Here is a 14855-nt window from a genome sequence, read left to right as displayed (position 1 = left end):
GCTACACACACACCAAACAAACATACCCAAACCTCAATGCCCAATCACAAAGAGATTTGCATTCCACAAACAATATAGTAGAATCAGAAAGTCAAATTCAGAGTAAGCACCCCAAATGGCACCCTTTTCCCTATATAGTACACTACTTTTGACTAGGGACCATAGTGGTTTGGTCCAAAGTAGTGCACTGTTGGGAATAGGATGGCGTTTGGGATGCAATCAGAGGCTTTAAGGGAGAGTAATTATGTTATGACATAATATGTGATGTTATGTATCGGCTGTCCACTGTGTTCGGACAAAGCCCTGTCCATCAATGGCCACGTAAAAAAAAAATGGAGCCTTAACTAGATTTGGGAAATAGCCAGGGCAGAGGTGGGGCGTACTGAGATTGGATCATTCTGATCACATCCTATCAATCACAGAGGTCAGCATGGGTAGATGTGGCTCCTTCCCTGGGTGTTAACTAATCCTTTCATATTTCACTAATCTTGCCTGGGTGTGTGGTTTGTGCATTATTTCCATTCTGTAGGGTTTTCCCTGAGAACACAACAGACCACTGCTGTAGTTTTTCATGTTCCTCTGAAATTGTTTGCATTAACGGTGAGGTAGCAAACTGTGACTGACACCGTGTCCAAAATATATGGGTGTGTGATGTCCTTAGCATTTTGTACACTTCTTCAACACAAGTCATTTGCCTGTCAAACTTCGCAGGCTGGTAAGGGCCCCCAGTATTTGTGTGATGCGTCCAACAAGGTTGAGAAAGACACTTTTGAGTTCTTGATTAAACCTTTCAGACTCCCTCCGTATGTCTGGCATGAATCATCAGATTTCATGGAAAGGTACTTTTAGAGTGCAGCTAGATTTGTCAGTAAGGACATCCAGTGAGAGCATCCTGATGTTGAAAATCAATAACACCATTCGAAACATAATCAATGTAGAGTGAATGTCACATAGCAATGTGGCATCATGTGAGATTCTCTCCTACAGTATAGGCCTCTACAGGGGGTGGCCGTTAAGACCTTCTAATGCATGATTATTATAGGCAGCAACTGCATTAAAGCATCAGTGGTCCACCCTATGTGCAGTACATAATTTAACTAAAAATCCATAGCTCTGTGGCTTCCTTCCAATACAGCCAGATCCATTTCCTGGCAAAGGGAGGGTTTTAACTACTCCCCCTCCCTCCCTTTCTTTCTCTCCCCCTCCACTCCCCCCTCCCTCACACAGTCCCACCACCACTACCACTAAAGTGTCTTTTCAGCCTGTGGTCTTTTGAATAGGAGTCGTGTCTGCTTTATCTTCATTTGCCTGCTGGTTTGTGTATCTTTCCCTTTCTCTAATCAGCGATTGGACGGAGCGATAGGAGGTCCTGGAACATGCAAACTCAGGCAAATCTCTCAGGGGACGAGGGCCAGGGGGAGGAAGAGGAGAAGGATGCTTTGATGCCCCAGTGACATCCCTAAGTCGTCTGGTTCTCTCCTGAGGGTTGTACTGCTGTGTCCAACCTTGAGTCAACGGAAGAACCATCTAGACACACACAGAGACACTTACTCCTACAAGCAAGCAACTCTCTAGCTGGACACACTTGTCTTCTGTCTCCGCAGCATCAACTCAAGGTACTATTTGACTTGATCATAGCTGCCCTCGTGATTTCAGACAGTGGCTCACTGAGTTTCATGATGGGATTTGAAAGGAGAGATTAAGGATGTTTTGTGGCTGGATCGATGGAGTTAATGGTCAGAGGGCTGAGGCATACACATCTCTGACTATCAGAACAGTAAAATACAGTATGCCGTGAACTTTGTGAGATTGACTGAATCAAACGCATAGTAGTGGGTGTCAACAGCAATGCAGTGCTTTTGAATGCTTCTTTCTCTTCTTCCGACAACACGCAGTCCAACCGGTTTATGATGTAAATACATTAGTTCTGCAGTAAGCCTCCAGTAATCCTGAAATGGATATTGAAGTCCTTTTAATATCCATCTCAATAACCTCCGGTTTTAGATAATTGCAATTTGTTTCAGTGGTTAACGATTTACTCCTTCCAGGGTCCAAAACCAGGAGGTGGGCCAAGGAACTCTTTTCTTTCCAACATCAGATTGAGATTGCCTGAATCTGAGAAACATGGAGTACACATTCAGAGCAGTAACCCACAATCCTGGGATTATAATCTGGCGAATCGAGGTAAAGCGGCTGTCAGTCAGTATATTATTTAAAATTGATCAGGGTGTGTATTCACAGTCGCTGGTGAAAACGACAGACGTCTGCATTTCTTTGTCCTCCTAGAAAATGGAGCTTGTGCAAGTCCCTGAAAAATCCCTTGGCAATTTCTACGAGGGTGACTGCTACATCCTACTCTCTGTGAGTCCTGGGGCCATGATACTTATCAGAGGTGTCATGTCAGCACATTCATTTGTTGAATTAGGGAGTTATGACTTAGCTAAATGCCCTGGAGTGAATCAGTGCGTTTGCTGTATAGATTATGTTTGCTTTGGAGTCTGTGTTACATGATTATCAATGCTCTATGTGATGTTTCCTCTTTCCATCTCTGTCTTTTTGTCTGTCTGCCTCTCCCTCCATGCTTTTTGTCTCCCCCCCATCTCTCTCTCTATCTCCCCCTGTCTGTCTCAGACCCAGAAAGTGGGCAGCTCTCTGATCTATGACATCCACTACTGGATCGGCTCCCAGTCCAGTCAGGATGAACAGGGTGCGGCCGCCGTCTACACCATCCAGCTGGATGAGTTCCTGGGATCAGGGCCTGTCCAGCACCGTGAGGTCCAGAACTATGAGTCTGATGCCTTCCGAGGATACTTCAAACAAGGGGTCATGTAGGTCTATCTGCAGAGCAGCTAGGGAGCCACATTAACCTAATAGGCTTACAGAGAGAGAGAGCAATCTCATCATTACATTCTCTTCAGTATTCTCATTCTGATCTTATTCTGAAGCACTGAGGGTAATTCTTCTGTGGGTGTAGTTTGGGCAAATGAGCATAGTTATCAATGGAGGCCTGCACCTGTTGTATTTAGTGCATGTGCATATTTAGTGCATGTGACAAATAAAATTTGATTTGATATATATATAACCTTGCACTGTAATAAAAGCAAGAGATTGATTGTATAGCCTACTTACCTCTTTGCCCCTTACAGCTATAAGAAGGGCGGGGTGGCGTCAGGAATGAGACACACAGAGACTAACAGTTATGACATCCAGAGACTGCTGCATGTGAAAGGGAAGAAAAGGATAAGCGCCATGGAGGTGAGAAACACATACAGGGGGAAGTCATTCTGTGTAACACAACAGGAAGTGCCTCTGAAAATGCCTGAAATTTTACTTGTAATTTATCTGGCCCAATTTCCTGCATACTGTAGGTAGAGATGAGCTGGGAAAGCTTCAATCTTGGGGATGTCTTTCTGTTGGACTCTGGTAAGACCATCATTCAGTGGAATGGACCAGAGAGCAACAGACAGGAGAGGCTCAAGGTACGGTAATGATCTGTGCAAATGCTGTTCTCAAGGAGTGCACCAACAGTAAAGTCAACCCACACTAGTTGAATCAGTGTTGTTTCAACGTCATTTGTCAACCTATTGTGATGTGGAATCTACGTGGAAAACACATTTGTATTTTGAAAAAGTCATCAATCAGTGAAAAGTCATCCATTTTCATCTCATTTCAACCAGCACTGTAAACATTGAAATTAGAATAAAACCTTTACATAAATACAATGACTTAACCTGGCTAACAGGTTGTTATATCGATTTAGTTTCAACATAATCAACAGAACTATGTATATGTTGAAATTGCATAGAAAAATTAAACAGTACATCATATAACATCATTACACCACTACATACAGTATAATACCACCATGCAACAATATTACAATGTACTGTACAGGTGCGTAGAGTGCGAGTGTTAGCGTGTGTGTTTATGCGTGTTTGCCTGTGTGTGTGTCTCTCTTCACAGTCCGTGTTGTTCCATAAGGTGTAGTTTTACCCGTTTTTTTTATCAGATTTTACTGCTTGCATGAGTTACTTGATGTAGAATAGAATTCCATGTAGTCCTGGCTCTGTGTAGCACTGTGAGTTTCCTGGAGTCTGTTCTGGACTTGGGGACTGTGAAGAGACCCCTGGTGGCATGTCTTGTGGGGTATGCATGGGTGTCTGAGCTGTGTGCTAGTCGTTTGAACAGACAAGTAGTGATGCAGTCAATCTCTCATCTACTTTGAGCCATGAGAGATTGTCGTTGTTGTATGGGGCGGCAGTGTAGCCTAGTGGTTAGAGCGTTGGACTAGTAACCGAAAGGCTGCAGGTTCGAATCCCTGAGCTGGCAAGGTACAAATCTGTCGTTCTGCCCCTGAACAAGGCAGTTAACCCACTGTTCCTAGGCCGTCATTGAAAATAAGAATTTGTTCTTAACTGACTTGCCTAGTTAAATAAAGGTAAAAAAAACAAAACATGTCAGCTCTGTGTGTATATTTAAGGGCCAACTGTAATTTGCCTACGTCCCTCTTTGTGGCACTTGACCATATGACTCGGCAGTAGTCCAGGTGCGACAAAACTAGGGCCTGTAGGACTTGTTTTGTTTATAGCAGAGCAGTGCTTTATTATGGACAGACCGCTCCCCATCATAGCTACCATTGCATCAATATGCTTTGACCATGACAGTTTAGACAATTTAGTCTCCTCAACTTGCTCAATTTCCACATTATTCATTACAAGATTTAGTTGAGGTTTAGGGTTTAGTGAATGGTTTGTCCCAAATACAATGCTTTTAGTTTTTTAAATGTTTAGTGCTAGCTTATTACTTGCTACCCATTCTAAAACTGACTGCAGTTCTTTGTTAAGTGTGGCAGTGATTTCACGAGCTGTGGTAGTTAACGCGTATAATGTTTAGTATTCAGCATACATAGACACACAGGCTTTACTCAGTGCCAGTGGCAGGTCATTAGTAAGGGGCATAGACAACTGCCCTGGGGAATGCCCGACTCTACCTGGATTATGTTGGAGAGGCTTCCACTAAAGAACACCCTCTGTGTTCTGTTAGACAGGTAACTCTCTATCCACGATATAGCAGGGGATATAAAGCCATAATGCATATATTTTCCAGCAGAAGATTATGATCGATAATGTCAAAAGCTGAACTGAAGTCTAGCAAAACAGCTCCCACAGCTTCTTATTGTCAATTTATTTTGTAAGTGTCAGACATGTATTTGTTATTTAACCTTTATTTTATCAGGGAGTCATACTGAGACCAAGGTCTCTTTTACAGATGAGCCCTGAATTACAGAAATTACAAAAAATATACATCAAAATATAAATACAAATTTATATTGAAGATTGTTCCACAAATAAGGTGCAAGAAAATTAGAAGCTGATATACCTAACTCAATAGAGACCAAAGGAATTTCCAGAGTTAGCCATCCCTGAAACCGGGTATGGTAAATCACATGTCTAAAGTTTAGTAAAGATGTTAGGTTTAGTGGGACTTTATGTGAAAGGGAATTATAAATGAAATAGCAATATACAGTGCATTCGGAAAGTATTGAAACCCCTTGACTTTTTCCACATTTTCTTACATTACAGCCTTATTCTTAGATGGATTAAATCAATGTTTTCCTCATCAATCTACACACAATACCCCATAATGACAAAGCGAAACCAGGTTTTTAGAATCTTTTGCAAATGTATATTCAAAAACGAAACTGAAATTCTTTATTTACATAAGTATTCAGACCCTTTGCTATGAGACTCGAAATTGAGCTCAGGTGCATCCTGTGGTAAATTCAATTGATTTGACATGATTTGGAAAGGCACACACGTCTACAGTATAAAAGGTCCCACAGTTGACAGTGCATGTCAGAGCAAAAACCAAGCCATGAGGTAGAAGTAATTGTCCGTAGAGCTCCGAGACAGGATTGTGTCAAGGCACAGATCTGGGGAATGGTACCAAAAAATGTCTGCAGCCTTGAAGGTCCCCAAGAACACAGTGGCCTCCATCATTCTTAAATGGAAGAAGTTTGAAACCACCAAGACTGTTCCTAGAGCTGGCCACCGGACCAAACTGAGCAATCGGGGGAGAAGGGCCTTGGACAGGGAGGAGACTAAGAACCCGATGGTCACTCTGACAGAGCTCCAGACTTCCTCTGTGGAGATGGGAGAACCTTCCAGAAGGTCAACTATCTCTCTAAAGCAATCCAGCAATCAGGCATTTATGGTAGAGTGGCCAGACGGAAGCAACTTCTCGGTAAAAGGCATGACAGCCTGCTTGGAGTTTGCCAAAAGGCAACTAAAGGACTCAGAACATGAGAAACAAGATTCACCGGTCTGATGAAACCAAGATTGAACTCTTTGGCCTGAATGCCAAGCGTCACATCTGGAGGAAACCTGGCACCATCCCTACGGTTAAGCATGGTGGTGGCAGCATCATGCTGTGGGGATGTTTTTCAGCGGCAGGGACTGGGAGTTTAGTCAGGATCGAGAGAAAGATGAGCAAAGTACAGAGAGATCCTTGATGCAAACCTGCTCCAGAGTGCTCAGGACCTCAGACTGGGGCGAAGATTCACCTTCCAACAGGACAATGACCTGAAGCACACAGCCAAGACAACATAGTGTCTTCGAGACAAGTCTTGGAATATCCTTGAGTGGCCCAGGCAGAGCCCGGACTTGAACCTGATCGAACATCTCTGGAAAGACCTGAAAATAGCTGTGCAGCAACGTTCCCCATCCAACCTGACAGAGCTTGAGAGGATCTGCAGAGAAGAATGGGAGAAACTCCCCAAATACAGGGGTGCCAAGCTTGTAGCGTCATACCCAAGAAGACTTGAGGCCTTAAATGCTGCCAAACGTGCTTCAACAAAGTACTGAGTAAAGGGTCTAAATACCTATGTCAATGTTATATATAATTATATACACTGCTCAAAAAAATAAAGGGAACACTTAAACAACACATCCTAGATCTGAATGAAAGAAATAATCTTATTAAATACTTTTTTCTTTACATAGTTGAATGTGCTGACAACAAAATCACACAAAAATAATCAATGGAAATCCAATTTATCAACCCATGGAGGTCTGGATTTGGAGTCACACTCAAAATTAAAGTGGAAAACCACACTACAGGCTGATCCAACTTTGATGTAATGTCCTTAAAACAAGTCAAAATTAGGCTCAGTAGTGTGTGTGGCCTCCACGTGCCTGTATGACCTCCCTACAACGCCTGGGCATGCTCCTGATGAGGTGGCGGATGGTCTCCTGAGGGATCTCCTCCCAGACCTGGACTAAAGCATCCGCCAACTCATGGACAGTCTGTGGTGCAATGTGGCGTTGGTGGATGGAGCGAGACATGATGTCCCAGATGTGCTCAATTGGATTCAGGTCTGGGGAACGGGCGGGCCAGTCCATAGCATCAATGCCTTCCTCTTGCAGGAACTGCTGACACACTCCAGCCACATGAGGTCTAGCATTGTCTTGCATTAGGAGGAACCCAGGGCCAACCGCACCAGCATATGGTCTCACAAGGGGTCTGAGGATCTCATCTCGGTACCAAATGGCAGTCAGGCTACCTCTGGCGAGCACATGGAGGGCTGTGCGGCCCCCCAAAAGAAATGCCACCCCACACCATGACTGACCCACAGCCAAACCGGTCATGCTGGAGGATGTTGCAGGCAGCAGAACGTTCTCCACGGCGTCTCCAGACTCTGTCACGTCTGTCACGTGCTCAGTGTGAACCTGCTTTCATCTGTGAAGAGCACAGGGCGCCAGTGGCGAATTTGCCAATCTTGGTGTTCTCTGGCAAATGCCAAACGTCCTGCACGGTGTTGGGCTGTAAGCACAACCCCCACCTGTGGACGTCGGGCCCTCATACCACCCTCATGGAGTCTGTTTCTGACCGTTTGAGCAGACACATGCACATTTGTGGCCTGCTGGAGGTCATTTTGCAGGGCTCTGGCAGTGCTTCTCCTGCTCCTCCTTGCACAAAGGCGGAGGTAGCAGTCCTGCTGCTGGGTTGTTGCCCTCCTACGGCCTCCTCCACGTCTCCTGATGTACTGGCCTGTCTCCTGGTAGCGCCTCCATGCTCTGGACACTACGCTGACAGACACAGCAAACCTTCTTGCCACAGCTCGCATTGATGTGCCATCCTGGATGAGCTGCACTACCTAAGCCACTTGTGTGGGTTGTAGACTCCATCTCATGCTACCACTAGAGTGAAAGCACCGCCAGCATTCAAAAGTGACCAAAACATCAGCCAGGAAGCATAGGAACTGAGAAGTGGTCTGTGGTCCCCACCTGCAGAACCACTCCTTTATTGGGGGTGTCTTGCTAATTGCCTATAATTTCCACCTGTTGTCTATTCCATTTGCACAACAGCGTGTGAAATTTATTGTCAATCAGTGTTGCTTCCTAAGTGGACAGTTTGATTTCACAGAAGTGTGATTGACTTGGAGTTACATTGTGTTGTTTAAGTGTTCCCTTTATTTTTTTGAGCAGTGTATATATATTTTAATACATTTGCAGAAATGTCTAAAAACAATTTTTTCTTTGTCATTATTGGGTACTGTGTGTAGATTGATGAGGGGGAAAAACAATTTCATCCATTTTAGAATAAGGCTGTAATGTAACAAAATGTGGAAAAAGTCAAGGGGTCTGAATACTTAACTGTAGTTCTGTTGATTATGTTGAAATGAAATTGATGTAACAACCTGTTAATCAGGTTAAGTCATTGTATTTAAGTTTTTAAGTTTTACCCCGATTTAAATGTTTACAACGCTAGTTGAAATTACGTGAAAACAGTACTGGGTGATGACTTTTTGCAAATCCAATTGAGTTTTCCACGTAGATTCCACTTCACAATACGTTGACAAATGACGTTGAAACAAGGTTGACTCAATCAGTGTGTGCCCAATGGGAATGTAATCTTATTGCACCTACCATCCTACCAGTGACACAAGGAAGCTAATTCCACATTGGTAGCTCAATAAATCAAGAGTAGTTGAAGGGAAATCCACTTCACTCCCCTAAAGATTGGCTGAAGAGACCCCTAGTAGAAACACATTAGAATGAACATTTTAGAATCACAGAAAATCAATCCATGTCACGCACCTCTAACTTCACATTCTATGACTCTTAGGGCATGCTGCTGGCTAAAGACATTCGGGACCGGGAGCGAGGGGGTCGGGCGGAGATAGGAGTGATAGAAGGGGACACAGAGGGGAACTCCTCTAAACTGATGGAGATCCTTACTAGTATCCTGGGGCAACGGACCTCCAAGCTTCTCAATGGAATGCCTGATGAAACAGCCGACCAACAACAGAAAGCTCAGCTTACTCTGTACCAGTGAGTGGCTGACGACCATGTCCAGATGTCCTGTCTTTTTCCCTATTTGAATTGTCTCAGGCATTTATTGCAAAGAAAGTGGAACTTAACAAAGTTTTATACTCATTCTATATAATACTTAGCCTAGTCCCAGATCTGTTTGTGCTCATGCCAATTCCATTGCTAGTTTTCAAGCCAAACCATGTTTGCATGATAGCACGACTGGCACTCAGGCTAAATCATACTTACTCATTAGTAAATACAGTGCATTTGGAAAGTATTCAGACCCTTTCACTTTTTCCACATTTTGTTACGTTACATTCTTATTCTCAAATTAATACATATTTTTTTCCCTCATCAATCTACACACAAAACCCCATAATGACAAAGCGAAAACAGGTTTTCTGAAATTTTTGCAAATGTATAAATAATTAAAAACAGAAATACCATATTTGCATAAGTATTCAGACCCTTTGATATGAGACTCAAAATTGAGCTCAGGTGCATCCTGTTTCCTTTGATAATCCAATAGATGTTTCTACAACTTGATTGGAGTCCACCTGTGGTAAATTCAATTGATTTGACATGATTTGGAAAGGCACACACCTGTCTACATAAGGTCCCACAGTTGACAGTGTATGTCAGAGCAAAAACCAAGCCATGAGGTCGAAGGAATTGTCCATAGAGCTCCGAGACAGGATTGTGTGGAGGCACAGAAATGGGGAAGAGTACCAAAAATGTCTGCGGCATTGAAGGTCCCCAAGAACACAGTGGCCTCCATCATTCTTAAATGGAAGAAGTTTGGAACAACCAAGGCTCTTTCTAGAGCTGGCCTCCGGGCCAAACTGAGCAATCATGGGTGAAGGGCCTTGGTCAAGGAGGTGACCAAGAACCCGATGGTCACTCTGACAGAGCTCCAGAGTTCCTTTTTGAAGATGGGAGAATCTTCCAGAAGGACGTCCATCTCTGCAACACTCCACCAATCAGACCGTTATGGTAGAGTGGCCAGACGGAAGCCACTCATCAGTAGAAGGCACATGACAGCCCGCTTGGAGTTTGCCAAAAGGCATCTAAAGGACTCTAAGACCATGAGAAACAAGATTCTCTGGTCTGATGAAACCAAGATTGAACTCTTTGGCCTGAGCGTCATGTCTGGAGGAAACCTGGCACCATCCCTACAGTGAGGCATGGTGGTGGGAGCATCATGCTGTGGGGATGTTTTTCAGCGCCAGGGACTGGGAGACTAGTCAGGATCGAGGGAAAGATGAACTGAGAAAAGTACAGAGAGATTCTTGATGAAAACCTGCTCCAGTGCTCAGGACCTCAGACTGGGGCGAAGGTTCACCTTCCAACAGAACAACGACCCTAAGCACACAACGCAGGAGTGGCTTCGGAAGAAGTCTCTGAATGTCCTTGAGTGGCCCAGCCAGAGCCCGGACTTGAACCTGATCGAACATCTCTGGAGAGACCTGAAAATAGCTATGCAGAGATGCTCCCCTTCCAACCTGACCGAGCTTGAGAGGATCTGCAGAGAAGAATGGGGGAAACTCCCCAAATACATGTGTGCCAAGCTTGCAGTGTCATACCCAAGAAGACTCAAGGCTGTAATCTCTGCCAAAGGTGCTTCAACAAAGTACTGAGTAAAGGGTATGAATACTAATATAAATGTGATATTTCAGTTTATACATTTGCAAAAATGTCTAAAAAACTGTTTTTGTTTTGTCATTACAGGGTATTGCGTGTAGATTGATGGGGAAAAAACGATTTAATCAATTTTAGAATAAGGCTGTAATGTAACAAAATGTGGAAAAAGTCAAGGAGTATGAATAGTTTCCAAATGCACTGTATGTCTTTTCCCCAACAGTGTGTCTGATGCTGAGGGCCAGATGAAAGTCACAGAAGTTGCCACCAGGCCACTGGTTCAGGACCTGTTAAATCATGATGTGAGTCTGCAGAGCAGCAAACTGTAGAAGTCGGACATAATTTGATATTGGCTTTATAAAGAGTTATTGGCTCCCAAAATATACATATCACCTCATGTGACTTCATCTTTCTCCAGGACTGCTACTTCCTAGACCAGGGAGGGGTGAAGATCTTTGTGTGGAAGGGGAAGCGAGCCAACAAGGCCGAGAGACAGGCTGCCTTTTCCAGAGCTTTGGTGGGTACAAGAGATCACACATACTGTATATACTGTAACAAAAAATAAGCCATAGTTGAGTTTTGTGTGTCAAATACCAGTTGCAGTATCTGATGGGAAGACTCTGAAACTGTCTCCTGCCTCTGTGAACAGGAGTTCATTAAGCTGAAGAACTACTCCACCACCACCAACGTGGAGACAGTGAATGACGGGGCCGAGTCGGCCCTCTTTAAGCAGCTGTTCCAGAGCTGGAGTGTGAAGGACCAGACTGTAGGCCTGGGAAAGACACACAATGTGGGGAGAGTGGGTATGTGTTTCTATGTTAGTTAACAGAAGCAAATCAATCACTAGAAAAACTCTAAATGGTTATACCTAGAACCCACTATAAGGGTTCTTCCTACAACCCTCTATAAATGGTTGTGCCAATAACCCTTTTATTATCTAAAGGTTTTTCCTAGAACCCTCTTTGAACAGTTCTGATAAGAACCTCTTCATCTTTAAAAGGTTCTTCTTAGAACCTTCTATGAGGAGCATTTCCACCAGCCTTTACAATTAAACAGTTAATGACAATATATTACATCACACTGGGCACAAACTGGTTGAATCAACGTTGTTTCAACCTAATTTGTCAACTTATTGTGACGTGTAATCTACGTGGAAAATGCATTTGATAAACAAAAGTTATCAATGAGGGTCAAACACGGAATTGTCATCATTGAAACCAATTTTCAACATATACAAACCTTGTATAAAATATGCTGAATTTGTACCTTTGAAACAACGTCAGATCTTCAACTATGAAATAACATATGTGGCCTCCACAATCCCCAACCTCAACCCAATTGAAATGGTTTGGGATGAGTTTGACCGCAGAGTGAAGGAAAAGCAGCCAACAAGTGCTCAGCATATGTGGGAATTCCTTCAAGACTGTTGGAAAAGCATTCCAGGTGAAGCTGGTTGTGAGAATGCCAAGAGTGTGCAAAGCTGTCATCAAGGCGGCTACTTTGAAGAATCTCAAATATAAAATATATTTTTATTTGTTCAACACTTTTTTTGGTTACTACATGATTCCATAATAGAACTGGTTAGGCTGTTTTCATGTTATCCATAGGTAAACAAATCATCTGCCAGAGCATCAAGTGTGCGCTCTGAACTCCCCGATAGCAAACGAGATGGGTGGGGCTAAAGATTAAGAGGGTGTGAACAATGCTGAATGTGTGTAAACAAAGAAGAGCTCTTCACTAGATACCAAAACATTCGAAGGCCATTTTGTCAAAAGTGAGTTTAAAAGTTTATCAACATTCAAAGCAGAATTACTTTCCCATTGTTCCTTAAAAATGCAGTGTATGATGTACCATTTTGTAGCTCTGAGTCTCTACTTTTATCCAATGTAAAAAACACAATTTCAAATTTTGTTACATAAGACCGAATCCAGGTGGTGAGTCACATATGTGTTATTTCATAGTTTTGAAGTCTTCACTATTATTCTACAATGTAGAAAAGTACAAATAAAGAAAAACCCTTGAATGAGTAGGTGTGTCCAAACTTTTGACTGGTACTGTATATGCCTAGGGTTTCAAACTTGATTCAAGTTTGGTAATCTTCAGGTTAATCATTAGTATGTTGGATTCTCCATCTCAACCAAGAATCAAAGTTAAAGAATAGGACTAAATCGAATCAAACTTAAAATGCACTGGGAATGAAAACAATGAAAAGCGTACTGGGAATGAAAACAAAAACAATACTGCCTGAAGTCTGAGGCTATTGAGGGCTAAATAAAGTTGGAGTAATCAAGGTACTGATGAAGTCCAGGTGTGCATAACTATGGGGAGCAGGTGTACGTAATGATGGTTGCCAGGTGTGCGTAATGTGGGTTGCAAGGACCGGTGGTCAGTAGACCAGCGACGTTGAGTGCCAGAGCGGGAGTAAGCATGACAGTAACCCCCTCCTGATGCACAGCTCCAGCCGCAGGACGACGCCATCCAGGGGGACCGCCCCGAGAGCGAGTAGCGGGCTGGTCCGGACGGCGGAGGTGGAAATCCCGGATGATGTTGGGATCCAGGATGTCGTCCACCGGGACCCAACAGCGCTCCTCTGGACCGTACCCATCCCAGTCAACCAGGTACTGGAGCTGACCACCACGACGTCGGGAGTCCAGGAGAGATCTGAAGGCATAGGCAGGGCTCCAATCGATGTCCAGGGGAGGCGGAGGTGTGTCAAGTGGGAAGGCACTAGCCAGGGGACCAGGATCCACCGGCCTGAGGAGGGAAACATGAAAAGAGGGTGAGATCCGGTAGTTAGTGGGGGAGCTGTAATCTATAGGTTAACTCTTTGACCCTCCAGAGGACCTTGAACGGCCCCACAAACCAGGGGCTCAGATTTTTACAGGGCAGGCAGAGTGGGAGGTTCCTGGTGGAGGGCCAGACGCGATCACCAGGATGAAACACGGGAGCGTCACTGTTGTGGCGGTCCACCTACTCCTTCTGGCGGTGGACGGTGTGCTGGAGTCTCACGTGGGCATCGTTACAAACCTCCTCTGCGCGCCTGAACCACTCGTCCACCGCAGGAGCTTCGGTCTGCCTTGGTGTCCACGGAGCAAGGGCTTGCTGATTTCCCAGGACACACCGGAAGGGGGTCAGCCCGGTGGAGGAATGATGCAGTGAATTCTGGGCGTACTCTGCCCAGGGAAGGAACCGGGCCCACTCCCCTTGCTAGTACTAGCAGTGACTTGGAACCTCCCCAGCTCCTGGGTCATCCTCTTCACCTGCCCATTGGACTGAGGCCTGCACCCGGAAGTGAGGCTGACCGTGAACCCCAGCTTCTCCATGAAGGCTTTCCATACCCATGACGTGAATTGGGGGCCATGGTCGGAGATGATGTCCTCCGTAGGCTATAGTGTCGGAAGACCTGCTGGAACAGTGCCTCAGCAACCTGGAGAGCGGTATGGAGACTAGAGAGAGGGATAAATCGGCAGGATTTAGAGAATCTGTCTACAATAACCATAATAGTAGTGAAATCATCTGAAGAGGGGAGATCAGTGATGAAATCAATGGACAGATGAGATATAACCAAGGCGGCTGAGGCACTGGAAGGCAAGGAGCTTCCCTGCTGGAGCGTGCCGGGCAGATTTGGTTTGGGAAAATACGGTGCAGGAGTTGATGTAGCAGGCAACGTCCTGCGCCAAGATGGGCCATCAGTACTTAGTGGAGATGGATTGAATGGTGCGGGTGATACCTGGGTGTCCAGCGGCAAGGGATGTGTGCGCCCTGGTCAATAGTAGCAGGCGCGGGTTCCATCTCCAGAGCCTGTCGGATGTCCACGTCTATGTCCCAAAGCCTGGGGGCAACGATTTGGGAGGGCGGAATGATGGGCGCACTCTGGACAGGAACCTGTCCCGAATCGTGGAG

At 44.7% G+C, this 14855-nt stretch overlaps 1 protein-coding gene across 1 annotated transcript in view; it reads left to right on the top strand.

Annotated features, from left to right (window-relative positions):
• Positions 1-1274: 1274 nt before the first annotated feature.
• Positions 1275-14855, top strand: part of LOC115207973 (advillin-like) — a 31640-nt gene continuing 18059 nt past the window's right edge. Inside the window, exons 1-10 of the mRNA XM_029775633.1 lie at positions 1275-1616; positions 2049-2184; positions 2287-2361; positions 2632-2828; positions 3147-3255; positions 3369-3479; positions 9127-9332; positions 11176-11254; positions 11371-11469; positions 11602-11755. Of these exons, the coding sequence (XP_029631493.1) occupies positions 2125-2184; positions 2287-2361; positions 2632-2828; positions 3147-3255; positions 3369-3479; positions 9127-9332; positions 11176-11254; positions 11371-11469; positions 11602-11755 (1090 nt within the window). The 5' untranslated portion in view covers positions 1275-1616; positions 2049-2124. The remainder of the gene's footprint in view (positions 1617-2048; positions 2185-2286; positions 2362-2631; positions 2829-3146; positions 3256-3368; positions 3480-9126; positions 9333-11175; positions 11255-11370; positions 11470-11601; positions 11756-14855) is intronic.

Source organism: Salmo trutta, chromosome 14 (assembly GCF_901001165.1).
Source record: "Salmo trutta chromosome 14, fSalTru1.1, whole genome shotgun sequence".
Lineage (NCBI taxonomy): Eukaryota > Metazoa > Chordata > Actinopteri > Salmoniformes > Salmonidae > Salmo > Salmo trutta.
The sequence above is the reverse complement of the archived record's forward strand: the minus strand, read 5'-3'. Positions and strand labels throughout refer to the sequence as shown.